Below are 15,118 nucleotides of genomic sequence, written 5' to 3'. Positions count from 1 at the left end.
TTACTTGAAATGTGTAAAAAAGAAATTAATGAATTGTTAAAAAATAGAATAATTAGTCCAAGTAAATCACCATGGTCTTATCCTGCTTTTTATGTTAATAAAAATGCTGAATTAGAAAGAGGTGTCCCTCGATTAGTCATCAATTACAAGCCATTAAATGTTGTTTTAGAATGGATTCGATAACTTATCCCTAATAAAAAAGATTCGATTAAACGCCTTAGTCAAGCTGTTATTTTTAATAAATTTGATTTAAAAAGTGGTTTTTGACAAATTCAAATTCATCATAAAGATAGATATAAAACTGCTTTCACTACACCCTTTGGTCATTATGAATGGAATGTAATGCCATTTAGATTAAAAAATGCTCCTAGTGAATTTCAAAATATAATGAATGATATATTTAACCCCTTTAGTCATTTTTCTATTGTTTACATTGATGATATATTAATTTTTTCAAAATCAATTAGTGAACATTGGAAACATTTAACTACATTCTTTTACACAATTAAAAGTCATGGTTTAGTTATCTCTGCTCCTAAAATTAAATTATTTTAAACTAAAGTTAGATTTTTAGGATATGATATCCACCGCAATACAATTCTGCCTATTAGTCGCTCTATTGAGTTTGCGTCTAAGTTTCCTGATGAAATTCTTGATAAAACTCAATTACAAAGGTTTTTAGGTTCCCTTAATTATATTGCTGAATTCTATAAGGACCTTAGGAAAACTTGTCAACCTCTGTTTGATAGGTTAAAGGATAATCCTCCTCCTTGGTCTTCTGTTCATACTAGTATTGTTAAATAGGTTAAACAATATGTTAAGTCTCTTCCTTATCTTGGTATTCCTTTTGAGAACTCCTTCAAAATTATTCAAACTGATACTTCTGATATTGGTTATGGTGGCATTCTTCTTCAGAAAGTCACTCCTCAATCATCTAAACAAATTGTTCGTTATCACTCTTGTGTCTAGAATAAAGCACAATTAAATTATAGTACTATTAAAAAAGAAATTTTATCTACTATTTTATGTATTAGTAAATTTCAAGATGATATTTTAAATCAAAAGTTTTTACTTCGTGTTAATTGCAAATTTGCTAAATATGTTTTAGAAAAAGATGTTAAAAATCTTGCTAGTAAGCAAATTTTTGCTCGTTGGCAATCTATTTAAGTATTTTTGATTTTGATATTGAATATTTACCTGGTTGTCAAAATTCCCTTCCTGATTTTCTTACTCGGGAATTTTTATAGGGGGGATAGGGATGGCCACTCCTTTATCTCTTACCATAAATCCCAAATTACCCATTATAAAGCCCTGATCAAACAACTTACTTATTGTATTCACCTCCTCAAATTAGCCAAAAAAACTACTAAACGTACTCAGTATATTAATTATCATCAGATTCAAGCTTGTAGAAATTTACTTGCTCACAATTACAACTGTTTGAATCATCATCAAAATTATCTTGATCTTCTTAGTGGTTGCTAACCCTTGTTTCTTAATCAAACAGATGTCTCGCCCAAGGCCTCCTTCTGGTAAGGCTTTGGTCCCTTCTTTTGATAAACCTCCTTTTATTCCTCCTTTGGAGCTAGTAACCCAATATCACCCTATCGAAATGATTAACCGTTACCAAGTTCTTGGTAACATCCCCAGACCTAATTACTCTTCTGCTTTGGCTACTGATCCTTTTGCTTCTGCTAGCCAAGTAGTTTCAATTACTCCATTCCCTGTTAATCCAATCAGGTCTGCTCGATCTGATTATGTTAAATCAACCACCACTAATCTCTTTTTCAAAGAGCCTAGTCATCCCAAAAGTCAAACTATTAATGAACTTGCTAAATCATTCTTTGGCCCTGGATTACATTTTGTTCCAGTACATCGAGACAAAACAATTACCTATTATAAAGATATCCTGATCAATCACCAATCTGTTCTGATTAAACCCATTTATGATCGAACTTATGCCAGTAAGGTTCTGTATCATTCTATTTACATTCATAACATTGTTTCCTTAGCTGAATGGGGTCCTCCTTATCAGCTCCGTGAATTACCTGGTCATTCTATTCCATACAGTTACCATGATTACATTGATGCCTGGTTCAAGATCTTCTTGTACCAAAATAAAACCTTCAGTCACTTCTGGTTTATTCAATTTGATCAAAAATTCAAATCAGAATTACTTTCTTGGTTTCTGAGACGGTGGTCTCATTATGGCGCCATTTCAGATATCTTCCCTGATATTCTGATAGAACAAATCAACTATTTTGCTACTGTTTTCCCATTTACTCCTCATCAAAGGAAATTTCCACTCTTGCTCATTTTCATATCCAAATACAAGATTCCATGGATATTCAAATGGCATTATGGAATTTCTGATGATATAATTATCCGGCAACATTCTGTTAAATGATGGGATAAGTTCACTTCTCACTGCATTGTTGAAATTGTTCAAGCTGAATTCCCAATTAATCAATGTGCTCCTACTTCTGCAATGATTAAAGCCCAGCAGATCCCAACTGCTGCCATTTCTCAAGGAAGTCCTAGTCTTCCTCCAATCAACCTTGGGAGCCCCTCATCTAGTGGTTCCAAGCCCAAATCATCCAAGTCAAAGTTTGCATCATCAACTGATAAATCAAAGTCCAAGGCTAAGTCCAAAGCTCCTGCAGTATTGACTCAGCCCAAGACTCAATCAAAGCCCAAATCAGATAAATCAAAGGCTGCTCCATCCAAGCCCAAGGTAAAGCCTGGATCAGCCAGTGATCAACTGCTTCAAATGGTCCATCTCCTGATGGATCAAGCCCAAGCCCAATTAAAAGATGAACCGTCTGATGATGATCTTCCTGCACTGGCCTAAAAGTCCAGTTCAGAAGAAAGTTCAGATAGTTCACAAGGATCAACTAATCAAGACCCATATGGACCAGAGTTCCAAGATGCTCAGGATCCATATGCCTAATCAACATTGAATTCCATATAGATACAAATTAGCTTCAATCAATACTCTTTTGAGAAAAGCTGCCAATTTGTATTTATATTGATTCCTTTAATCACATGTTCCACCAAAAGCATGAATAGTAAAAGTTACTGTTCACTTTTACTGTTCATCAATAAACTTTTGTTAAAGATAATCAACTGTTCAATCAATCAGCCGAAAGCAACCGACAGCTCTGCTCAGTCTCCAATGCTGCCAGCTGCCTTCAATCAATCAACCAATTCACATGCTGCATAGTTATTTTCTTTTCTATATATTGTAATCAAATGTATTCATTCAGTATCTTTCAATTTTGTAAAACCTTGAGAGCTCTGAGTGAAAATCAACCCTTCTGCTTTCTAATTAAGATCCTTGCAACTGCAACAATTGTAATTGTAAGTTATTTTCTATATTTGAAATAAAAAGTTTTAAATTACTGATTTTGTTTTGGTTTATTAGTGCATTCCAATTCTGTGAATCAATTGCACATTTTGATTTCGTAATCCGTTTTCTTCATTCTGTTGCTGCTTCCGCCTTTTCATTTGTTATGCAAATATAAACTTTAGGGGGCAATTTGTAATTTTTCAAATCTCAAGAGAAATTCGTATTTTACTCAAACCTCGAGTGGGTGTTGGTAATTTGCCTAAATATTAATTATACATGTGTTTGAGGGAAATTAGTTTGAATAATATTATATATTTCCTATATATTAACAATGGCGGTAAAGTGCAAATTCATGCTCTTTGAAGCTTGAAATGTTAGGTTCAAATCCTTTTAGCATAAGCTTTTTCAATATTGGTTTGCTTCAACCCGGGCCAATTCATCCGGTTCCACGATTTAATAGCGGTTCGCATTGATTTAGCTTAAAAAGACCGATTTTCAAGAGGGAATGGATTAGAAGATATATCTGCACTGGATCATAGACCGATCGAACTGGCTGGTTCGATTTTCAAAACATTTCTCAAACCCTTCTCTCTTTCTCTCTCCTTGTCAGATATCTGTCTCCTCTCGTGCGTCTTCATCTTCGTCATCGAGCCACTGCTTCAATGCTGCTACTGCTCACTACTCCTCCGCCACGTCCAGTCATTCATTAGCATCAACGACCACCCTGCCTCAATCCCCTAATCTCTCTCTCTCTCTCCCTCTCTCTCTCTAATCTGCTTTTAGATCTGAGGAAAGGCCATCGTGTTCAACACCTTCCTCATTTCCTCAAGAACCCCGCATAGGTCCGCCATCGTGCCACGACATTGAACGACGAGGCTTTCTCTACCGCCGCCGAACCACCATCGCTAACCCACGGGGGGTGAATTACCACCACCACCGTCAAAATTGTTGGACAATCTTCACTATATTTCGAATAATTTAAGTTTGTGTACTTAACAACAAACAAAAGAAATAAAGGAAATGAGGAAGAATGTTTGATTACAAAAATCAAACTAGAAAATAAAATAAATAAAAACAAAAACAGATTTTTTATTTTGTTACAAAAACAAAATGAAAAATCTGAAACAGAAAAAATAATAAACCAGAAAATAAATTAACAACTTACTTGATTAATTTTTTGAACAAATTTTTGATCAAGTCCAGTGTTTAACACTGTGTCCTTAAGACATATTCGTCCTCTCTACGGTACTTTCAGAATGTGGACGACTATCTCCTAAGATAAAATGATCAATAAACAAAAAATTACAGCACTACAAATTTTTCGTACAACGAAGACACTTAGTGTATATACTCTTTCTCACAGAAAATTAATGGAATTAATGCAGCAAAATGCAGAGATGAATTGCAGCAGAGAAGAATGAAAATTGGAGCTAAAACATCAAATGATGGCTGCCTATTTATAGATGGAGTGGTGGCTGTACAGATTTGAATGAATATGTATGATACCTATTCGGACAGATCTGGTTTGAAATTCAAACAGATAAACTGTTTTGGGTTTGAACAGATTCAGATTTGTTGGACAGATATGAGACTATACACTAGACAGATTTGAATTTAAACTGTACAGAAAATGAACTGGACAGTTTTGAATTAAATTGTACAGAATTTGAAGAGGTGCAAACTGATTTGAATTCAAACAGATTTTATTTTACCAAAAATAAAATTAAATTCAAATGTTTTTTGCCTAAAAATATAAGTATTGGACCAGATAAGCCCAACCCAACCACACACCACGCACCTACGCCCAAGCCCAGCCCAGCCCTGCCCGCCCGACCAGATGGATGGCGGTGGCGACGCGCGCGTGTGATTATTTTTGGATCCAATGGGTATAATCCAATTTTCCCATAACCTTTCTATTCCACAAACTTGGGGTGCCCCTCGGGGCTCTGCCTAAGTTATAATCTCGTGTCTTATAAATCCATTTAAAACTTGTCCACCAAATCAATGTGGGACAAGCCTTAAACCAAACCTTTAGGAAATTTCACCCAAAACACCATTTCCATGGAGTTCTCTTTGACTTCAATTTCTCATTCCCTCGATAATGGTTTTGAGTAACTAAATATACAACGTGAATCACAACGCGGTATAGAGCACGTTACCACTTAGACCCGTGAAATTCGACGCATGGGTCCCACCTAAAAATTAGACCAAAGTTGAGAATTTTTTTTGTTTTTTTCCAAAACTTTCAAAATCATTTCTAACAAAAATCAGCGATTGACATCACCAATAACTTACGAAATAGCCCTAATTTTTTGATCTCTATTTATCTTGTCTTTAAATTTGTGTTTGAATCATTTGGTTTATGGATTTAGATCAAATTTTAAATTTTGTTTATATTTTACATTTTTTTTCTTTTTCCAAATTCATATTGAAATACAACAGTATCAATGTGTATATATATTAGTCACACATATTGTATCGCTAGTAAACTACCTGATGAATCATTTGTTGTTGTTATGGTCCTGTTGTTCTGTTATTGTTGATGATATAACAGATTGCACAGCTAGAGAGAGAGAGAAAATATAAAATGATTTGAATAGATAGAATTTTTTTTTAACAGATAATATTTGGACAGATAAAATTTAGACAGATAGCAAATTTACATAGAAAAATTTGTACAGATAAAAAATTTACAAAGAAAAAAAAATTAAACATATAGACAATTTTTTTTTTTGAGCATATAGGCAAAAAATTTGAATAGATAAATATAAATTTGAATAGATAGTTAATAAAAAGTCAAACAGATAAAAAAAAGTCAAAAGGTAAAATTAGAAATAAAATGTTCTTCAGAATTTCTCACAAAACTATTTTACAAAGTACGGATCTTTCATCAACAAAAAATATCCCTCAGATAGACAATCTCTAAATTGAATTTATTACTAATTTTCTTAAATAAAAATTAGCTTGACTACAAAAAAAAAAAAAAAAAAAGGAAAAAAGCATTTAAATGGAAACAACTTAAAATTGCATTGTCATAGAAGCAAAAATGAGCTTGTGTTTGCAACTATGACTTGTTTGGACTAGTAACTTTATAAAAGTGTAATTATTTTGAGTTATTCTTATTTATATGCAATTTTCTCAAAGAAATAATCATATTTTTGTCCCCCAAAAGAATGATGTGTAATTATTTTGATTTATTTATTTATTTATTATTATTATTATTTTAAAAAATAGTTTTGTAAAACAAAATCAAACATATGTTTATTTTTGAACAAAAATAAAAACATGTATGGTTCATACAAGTTGTAAGAACTTTTTTTAAAAATAAAATAGAGGTTGGCGAGAGATGGTGATAAGTTGTCAAGTACCAAAAAATGGTGATCAGATGTGGTTGACGGTGGTTAGAGATGGTTGCCAGTTGTGGAAGTGGTGGACGAATGTGGTTGTTAATGCTTAGAGATAATGGTTGAGCTCTATATGATTTTTGATAAAAAGTGATGGTTCAAAAGTGATAATCAACAGACAGGTGATTGTTGAAGGAAGTCATTGATAACAATAGTAAAGGCAGTAAGAAAAGGACAAAAGAAGTTATTTATTTTCTAAATAAGTAACACTAACTTTTTTTATTTTTCATTTTTTTATTACAAATAATTTAATAAAATTTATAGAAGGGAATTTTTTTTTAAGATCCGTAGTATTAAGATTATATAGTATCAAAGTCTTTCAATAGTTTAATAATGTCTAAGATCTCTCAAATTGATCTAGAGAAAATTCGATTCAGAAAATTTCTCTGGATTTTACAAAGAAAATCTCACCAGAGAAATTCTCTTAAAACTAGAGGAATTCTTCTCTCTAACGTAGAAAAATTCACTCAAAACAGGGAAATTCCCCCTCTCTAATCCAGAGAAATTCCATTTTCTATGATTTTTCACTTCGAGGCTCGTTTTCGTCCTCACAGTGATTCTCCTTGAGACAGATCAAGAACTTGAGATAGACAGAGCGACGGTGTAGAAGAGGAAGAAGGAGAACGGCTGGCGAGGGTGGGACACTCGAGATGGAGGGAAACTTCTTTGTTTCTCTGATTGAGAGAATTACACACATACTCACACATATATATATGGCTAATGAAGGCCTTGAATTCTCTCACAAAGATGTAGAACTAAATGAAGAAATGACCGAAATGCTGTTCCCAAAGAGGCGATTCTACTTCTACATCCTTTGTTTTGGCGGTTTGAACAGATCGGCGGTGGTGAGAGTGTAGTGGTAGCAGAGAATAAAGATGGAGGAGGATGAGAGGTGATGGGATCGAAGGATCAACGCTCTGAAGAAGCTTTAAGAATGGTTAAAGATTGTCGTCGGACCACAGCTGTCACGACCCGAACCCGCCCCCATGGGTTAAGGACGTAACCGGCCAGTAATCCTAAGATTACCTACGGCCTCAAACCAAACCAAGCGTATTTTAACAGAGTTAATGGGGGCCAAACGGAAGCAATTTAAAACTTTGTGCATAGAGCTGTGCTTACATGGCACATCAAAACAAACCATACATATGTACGTTAATAACTCACAACAGAAACATAGTGATATAGGTTCTGTACAGACAGGATCATTCAAAACTAAGTCAACCCATAAAAACTATAAGCAGACATATACAAAACTTCGCCAACCTGACAAAATGCAAATACACAACAAAAAGGCGAAGGCGGGTCTCATGCGTGAGACACAAGGGCTGACTCTCTCAAAACCTTAGTGGTTCCATACAGACTTCTCTGAGGCTGGGTCTGGACTTCTCTTGGCTCACCTACAAACACATGAATGAGCGTGAGCGAAAGCCCAGTGAATAATATCAAATCAAATACAGAAGTTACATAACGATGTAGATCAACATGTTCCAAACGGCCTTAGGCCCAATTCATATTTCCATTTAACAGATATATAACTATACGAAATTCAAACCAAGTGACTGTAGTTCTAAACATTCTGGCCCTTGGCCCATTTAAATTTCCATTCATGTCAAAACGGCCTTCGGCCCATTCATTTATGTCAAAACGGCCTTCGGCCCGTTCATTTATGTCAAAATGGCCTTCGGCCCGTTCGTTTACGTCAAAACGGCCTTCGGCCCATATATTCGTGTCAAAACGGCCTTCGGCCCACTCATTCATGTCAAAACGACCTTAGGTCCATTTATTTCTATCAAAACGACCTTCGGTCCATTTATTCATATCGAAACGACCTTCGGTCCATTCGTTCACGTCGAAACGACCTTAGGTCCATTCATATATGTCAAACGACCTTCGGTCCACTCGTTCATTTCAAAACGGCCTTTGGCCCACTCATTCATTTCAAATGGCCTTTGGCCCACTCATTCATTTCAAACGGCCTTTGGCCCACTCATTCATTTCAAAACGGCCTTTGGCCCATTTATGCTTATCGAAACGACCTTGGGTCCATTTATGCGTTCATATCAGACTTACGTCCACAATCCCACAATCCCAGTTAGCAATTCATAAAGCATCAAAGGGAGTAAACAATTGGACATTTACAAGCATTCAAATATCGATATTACTCACAGTGATCGGCTTGTGGATTTGCCCTGGAGCTTGACCCTACACGTTTCATGAACACAAAAGGGTCGTTAACAGTTCAATCCGTTCTGTAATTCACATATTCCTCTTTAGGCTTTATTATTATCTCATTAACTCATTTACAATGCTTAACATATGCCTAAGAGTGCTTGCAAGTGAAAGAGAACGGAAAACAGAACACAAAATGCAAAAACATGATTTCAGAAAATAGGGTCCCCGCTCGAGCGTGGACCTTCCCGCTCGAGCGGACCCTTAGGTCTGCAAAAGTACTGGTTGCCTTCAATTCCAGCTCGAGCGTGAACTCGGCCGCTCGAGCGTACTGCCTGTCTACATAGCTCCTCGCTCGAGCGTCAACTTCCCCGCTCGAGCGGGAACCATGTCTGCAAAAAATGCTGGGAGCTCGATTTTCCCGCTCGAGCGGCCATTACCCCGCTCGAGCGGACCTCAAAAATCTGGGTTTCCCAGATCGTGTTCTTGAGCTCCAATTCGGTTTTCCATCTACATTTCTTGCATGCAATGGCTCAAATTACACACTTACACATGCTAACATGCTACTAATACAAGATTACAACATTAGGAAGCTCAATTTCATGATTTATCTATATGCATGTCCCAAGATATCTCAAACCCATCATCAACATGCTCAAATTCAAACATTCAAGACTTATACTCCCATGATTTGTACATGCATGTGGGAGATGCTCATCATCCTCAACTTAGATGGTACAAATGGTGATTACAACATGAGCTTCCTTTAATATTTCACATGGGTTATACACATTTGTGCTCAAACATGCAAATTTCGAAGTATTTCTTACATGCATGCACATATTAAGCTTCAATTCAACAACACAACTCAACTTCATTACAATCTTGTTCTTGATCATCAAGATAGCTTGGACATGCACAAAATTACAATTATAATCCAAGAATCACTCACCTAGGAGCTTGATCCTCACAATCTATGGTTAATTCTTGAGCTAGCCTTCAAGACTCCAAAGCTTCAAGAGCAAACTCAGATGATTTCCCCATTTCTCTCTCAATTTCGGGTCTCTCACTCTCTCTCTAGAGAGTTTAATCAGCCAAAGCCACATAAGGGAATGAATTGAGGGTGTAGTGCCCTTTTACATCAAACCCCACTATTCCAAAATAATAATAATAAACAATTGGGCACTAAATTATCAATTTAATCAACTTAATCTGACCCGAATCAATTTCTAATTAAATTTCACTGTAGGCTCTAAAAATTATGCCAATCACAATGGCGTAATCAATTTCGGGTTCTGTGGCCGATAAGGCCCTCAATTTAATTTCCAGAGCAGATTATTCAAACAGATATTCCTACGGTGAACAGGTAGAATTCCAAAGTCGCATATATTCACATAATGGCACACAAAAATCATATCAAAACATATAGTCACATACGTATTAGGGACCAATTAGCATATTACGAAACAGGGGTGTTACAACAGCGGAAGAACTTCTTACGGCGGTTCAATCGGAGTAAGAGTGGCGGAGGAGGAGTAAGGTAAGGGAAATCCCAATACGATCCTCTCAGTTACGCTCTCAACTTCGATGATGGCCAAATGCAGAACGGTGATTTGGATGAAACGTTTCTTGGCTTCTCGTCGCGGTACGTTTCGATTCCAATATCAGTGAAATCGTCCATGGATAACGATGCTTTGAGCTTCGCTTAACGAAGGAAAGAGAGTTGAAGAAGACGACGACGACGACGATGAACTCAGGCGATTGAGGTGGAGTTCGTCGGAGAGAAAAGAGTAGGGAAAAAGGAAAAGATGGAGAGGCCAATTTGATTTGAGGGAATTAAATTTCTCTATAATATGTGGGTGTTGGGGGATGAGGAACTTTAGATATCACAAAACAATATTGTCTATCTCTTCCATTACTAAAAATAAGATAAAGATCTTAGACTAATTTTCTCTTTATAGAATGTTTACAAAATCTTGAACTATACCAAACAAGTTTTTTGATTTATCCTTTTTTTTATTTTTTATTTTTAATTTTAAATTTTTTATAAATATAAATATTTATTTATGAATAGAAAACCAGGTAGGGTTGTTTATTTTCAAACCCTGTCTCCAGCAACGCAACTACACACCAGGCATAGAGCCAAGAGTGAGTCGGATCAGTTGTCAAGCAAGTCAGGCCACAGTCCAGCTCGAGCCTCTTGCTTCCTGGTACCTCCACTCCACTCTTCATGTCCTCTATTCTGTAATTTCTGTTTATTTTGATTATGTAAAATTGGTCTCTTTGATTTTGTAATTCCAGTACTTGGCAAATAGGGGTTTCTTTGATTTTGTAATGGTTAGGGTTCGAATTGGAGTTGGAGCCCTTGTCTCTCTCTCTCTAGGATCTTTGTGGATAGTTCACATTCTATGCATCTTTTTCTTCTTTTATTTTTTATTTATTATTTTTTTATGTCCTAGAAAAGCCAATGGGGATTTTGATTGTAGAGCACGAGAACTTGTATGAAATTTATGGTTTCCATTGGTTCAAATCTAATCACCTCAATTTAAGATGAGAAAAAATTCCCCATTGGTATCAAATGGTTATAGATTAAGTGGGAAAAATGCATTAAAAAAAAAACAAACAGAATGATTAGGCTCCCGCTCTTCCAAGAACGGACTAACAGGGTCAGCTACCCAGCTAACCTTCCTAATTAAATACCGTTACTGTCTAGGTAAATCTTGTTGTGAAAGACCTATCACTGGATAATTCATGGGTAGAGCCAGAGCGTGAACTGTACAAGTTACCAATAAGGTTGATTAAATGAAGTAAGAGGCTCCGGTGTATAGAGAAGACCTCACTGTTTAAGAAGTAACCATAGAAATGATGGAGCCTGCTATTTATTTTACTTTTTTATTTATATGTTTTTGATACCGAACTCTCTTTTCACTGAAGCTTCTAGGGTGAAAACAACTGTAAATTACCAACCAGCTCAATAATTTTCTCAGTTTCTTTCAATTTTCTTTTCGTATCTATGGGCCCTGGGTCTCCCAGGATCATGCTACATTCACGAAGTGATGCAGCCAAAGGGAGAGACGCCCATCATGAGTTGGTGGTTGGGTGGGTCTCATTTGGGCCCCTTGAGGAAAAATCCTGAACATATGTTCAATTTATTTATTTTTTTTATTTTTTATTTTTTAAATATAACAGAAATCTGTAAAATCATATAAAAGAGTCATAACAATCTTTTGTATTTCAATTTTATGTTTTGTTTTGTTTTTTTCCGCTCTTTTTCTTCTACAGCATTCAAATAGAACAAAATGCGACGCGGTAGGAAGAACAGAACAAGCTCAAGAAAACCTAACGACGCTTCTGCCTCCAGCAATTTTGTTCCTCCTTCTCAAGAACAAATGTATTAGTAAAAAAACTTATACTTTCTTCTTCTTCTTCTTCTTCTTCTTTTGTGTGTGTGTGTGTGTTTGCACACACTGTACTTCACTTCTAAAGTTCTTGGTGTCCTCATTTTTGATGAATCAAAATGAATTAAATGCACACTTTTTTATTGGTCTCTGATCATCACAAAATTTAGCTTTTTACTTATAATTTTATGTTTATTGATTATGGTTTTGAAAATGATGGTTGCATGTATGTGGACTTGTGGAGTAGTTGCTATGAAGGTGAAAGTCTTGCTCAGCTCATCAAATCCATCCAGAGGTAACCAACTCTATTGACAGTCTCTTCATACAAACCAATTTTTTACATTAACTGTGTCGGTATAAATATATATACACACACACGTGCAGAAACACACACTCTGTATATTAGGCAAATGGGTTGTCCTGATACTTCATATCTTTTGAACGTACAGAGAAATGGAATCAGCTAGACTTTTGGACACAACTTTACCTCACAAAATATGGATTAAGGTAGGTTTTCTCTATCTTCCTTCCTTAAAAATCCCCCCTTTTTTCTGTTTAGTCTTTGAATAAATTTTATAGGGCTGAATTGCTGACTAGCTTATGTCTTCGAACAAATTTTAAATATTTTTTCTTGATATCAATCTATTCTCTTCTCCTTATTAGCAACAATTTTCTGTTGGGGTTAATGATGTCACACGTGTACTTGAACGCATGCCCCCAGTTGCTGTGAAGGAAAGCTCTACTGGACACCCTTTTACAAGCCAAAGTTATCGCAGTAAAGCTCCCCCAATTCAGCTCCAGGTTATCTTCCCTTCAATTTGTTTTTTGAAATACTTAGGGTGTGTTTGGTTTGCTTAAGAAAAATTTTTAAAAATTTTTTTGGGGAGAGTTTAGAAATTTTTTGATTTGTTTGGTTGTATATTTTGAAAATAGTTTTGGAGTTTGAGAGTTTGGGATGATTTGATATTTTGTTGTAGTTGAGTAGATGTGTGTGAGAGAAAAAGTGATCGAGAAGGAGAGAGGAGAGAGAAAAAGTGATTGATTGATGTGTAGGAGAGTAATTTTGAAATTTTTTTTTCAAAAAATTTGAACCAAACGAATTTTTAGAAAATTTTCTCAAAAATTGTATCTTGAAATACAAACCAAACCAACCCTTAGTATCTTTTCATTGTTGTTCAGTAACTCTCATGCCTGTACAAATCAACTGCTTCACTTCTGCTCCTCTTTAAGTAACCACCCCAAAATGCATATGTAGTCACCTAATGTTTGTGTCATCTAATTGTTGCCTTTTATTTTATTTTATTTTATTTTTATTTTTTTATTTTTATTTTTTTTCCACTTGGTTTGCATTTCTTTAAAATTTGTGGTTCAATAGAATTATACAATAATTTTTTTGGTAAACACTGGAAAAGATTCTCTTGTAATAATGTAGAAATGGAACTACAATGTGTAAGGTATCATCAATCTAAGATCGAAGCCTGAGACCTTGACCATTGATCATTCAATAAGTGGAAAAGCTCTTCTTAATTGGTTTTGCATGTCATAGAACAGAAGTTGTCAGAGGCATACCATTATAGGTTGTGTATCTGAGTTGTGGCATCTTCTATTTATTTTGTTTGGTGTGTCTAAGGCAGTGGCCTCAAACGTTGCCAACAGAAATCAGTGCTCGACTGCTCTCTTTGTTCAAACAAAGCTTGTCGTGTTTTACATATATCTAACTGGACTAATGGTTATCCCCAGTCTTATTATCTTTGTTACCTTGGATTAGTGAGAGACATTCTCTTTTTCTTTTCCCTTTTTAATCTTTGGCAAAAGGGTTATTGATACTTAATACCTTAATTTTCATATTAATACATGAGTTAATCTTATAACACAAAGGGTTATTAATTAGTAAACTGAGAATTGATGTGTCTGTTTTATTTTTGAGGTTTGTAGGCCATACTACTAGCTTCTGATTGCAATCCACGATGGCTGACGAGGCATCTGCCAAGCATGGCCTCATCAAGAAAGGTACCTCTGATCTTTGTGAAGGATAAGAAAGGGGGTTCCGTAAGATTAGGTGAATTGGTTAAGTTAAAAACAGCAATTGCCATTGGAGTTAAGGTACGGAAGTCACTACTTAGAGAATGAGATCTAATCATCATGTGAGAATGAATACTTTCTTTACTTTTTATAATACTATTTTTTAAGTTCATTGCTATGATTTACTTTATGTTGCTAGTAACTTTGCATAAATTAGTGCTTATCAGTTTACATGTAGATTATATTTTTGGGAATTTACATGTACCTTCTTATAACTATTCCCTCACTTCATCTAGGTTAAAGGAAATGCCATCAACCAGTGTATTGAGGAGATTCTTCATGGCAACGAAATAAATTTTGGATAAGATTGCATGAGCTCAACTGAGATGCATGGAACACACGGCCCCTAACCATGGTTTGAACTGACAGCAGCTTATCAATGAATAGGCAGGAGACAGACATTAATGAGAGAACCACCAATGGATTCATGCAGCTTTCATAGTGATGCTCATATATTTTCCCTTGTGCTGAATACAACAAGCTCTCAAATCACATTTCACCAACTATTGGCATGGTTGAATGTTGTGGGCCTTCTCAATGTAATATTCACCACCTGTTGCAAATGAAATTATGTTTTTACCTTTTTGTCAGATTATACAATCAGAACATTAGTTACTTGAAGCTAATGGCAGTTTGATGTCTGTTTTAGTGAATTGCAATGTTTTGTTGAACGGGCAAGTTCAAGGTATATTATAGAATGAGATGCTACTACTACA

General features: G+C 35.4%; 1 protein-coding gene across 4 annotated transcripts; it reads left to right on the top strand.

The window, feature by feature from the left end:
* The first annotated feature begins 10,997 nt into the window (after positions 1-10,997).
* Positions 10,998-15,118, top strand: LOC114288681 (Ribosomal protein L7Ae/L30e/S12e/Gadd45 family protein). Of its 4 annotated transcripts, none has more exons than XM_028232238.2 (7): positions 10,998-11,132; positions 12,205-12,313; positions 12,568-12,615; positions 12,770-12,827; positions 12,984-13,121; positions 14,256-14,423; positions 14,639-15,118. In XM_028232238.2, the coding sequence occupies exons 2-7, from the start codon at positions 12,222-12,224 to the stop codon at positions 14,705-14,707; spliced, it is 573 nt and encodes a 190-aa protein (XP_028088039.1). In that variant the 5' UTR covers positions 10,998-11,132; positions 12,205-12,221; the 3' UTR covers positions 14,708-15,118. The 4 variants fall into 4 exon arrangements, with proteins under 4 accessions (XP_028088039.1, XP_028088041.1, XP_028088040.1 ...); XM_028232240.2 differs by having other exon boundaries at positions 10,999-11,132; positions 14,256-14,330; XM_028232239.2 differs by having other exon boundaries at positions 10,999-11,132; positions 14,256-14,464.

The sequence above is a fragment of the Camellia sinensis genome, chromosome 12 (genome assembly GCF_055761805.1).
Source record: "Camellia sinensis isolate YWXY chromosome 12, ASM5576180v1, whole genome shotgun sequence".
Lineage (NCBI taxonomy): Eukaryota > Viridiplantae > Streptophyta > Magnoliopsida > Ericales > Theaceae > Camellia > Camellia sinensis.
This window is presented reverse-complemented; position numbering and strand designations above follow the sequence as displayed.

Excerpts from the sequence above, each read along its gene's own strand:
- LOC114288681 (XM_028232238.2), top strand. The coding sequence starts at position 12,222 with ATGCGACGCGGTAGGAAGAACAGAACAAGCTCAAGAAAACCTAACGAC. Across the intron at positions 12,314-12,567 it reads CCTCCTTCTCAAGAACAAAT|TTGCTATGAAGGTGAAAGTC; the intron begins GTATTAGTAAAA and ends CTTGTGGAGTAG. Across the intron at positions 14,424-14,638 it reads CAATTGCCATTGGAGTTAAG|GTTAAAGGAAATGCCATCAA; the intron begins GTACGGAAGTCA and ends CACTTCATCTAG.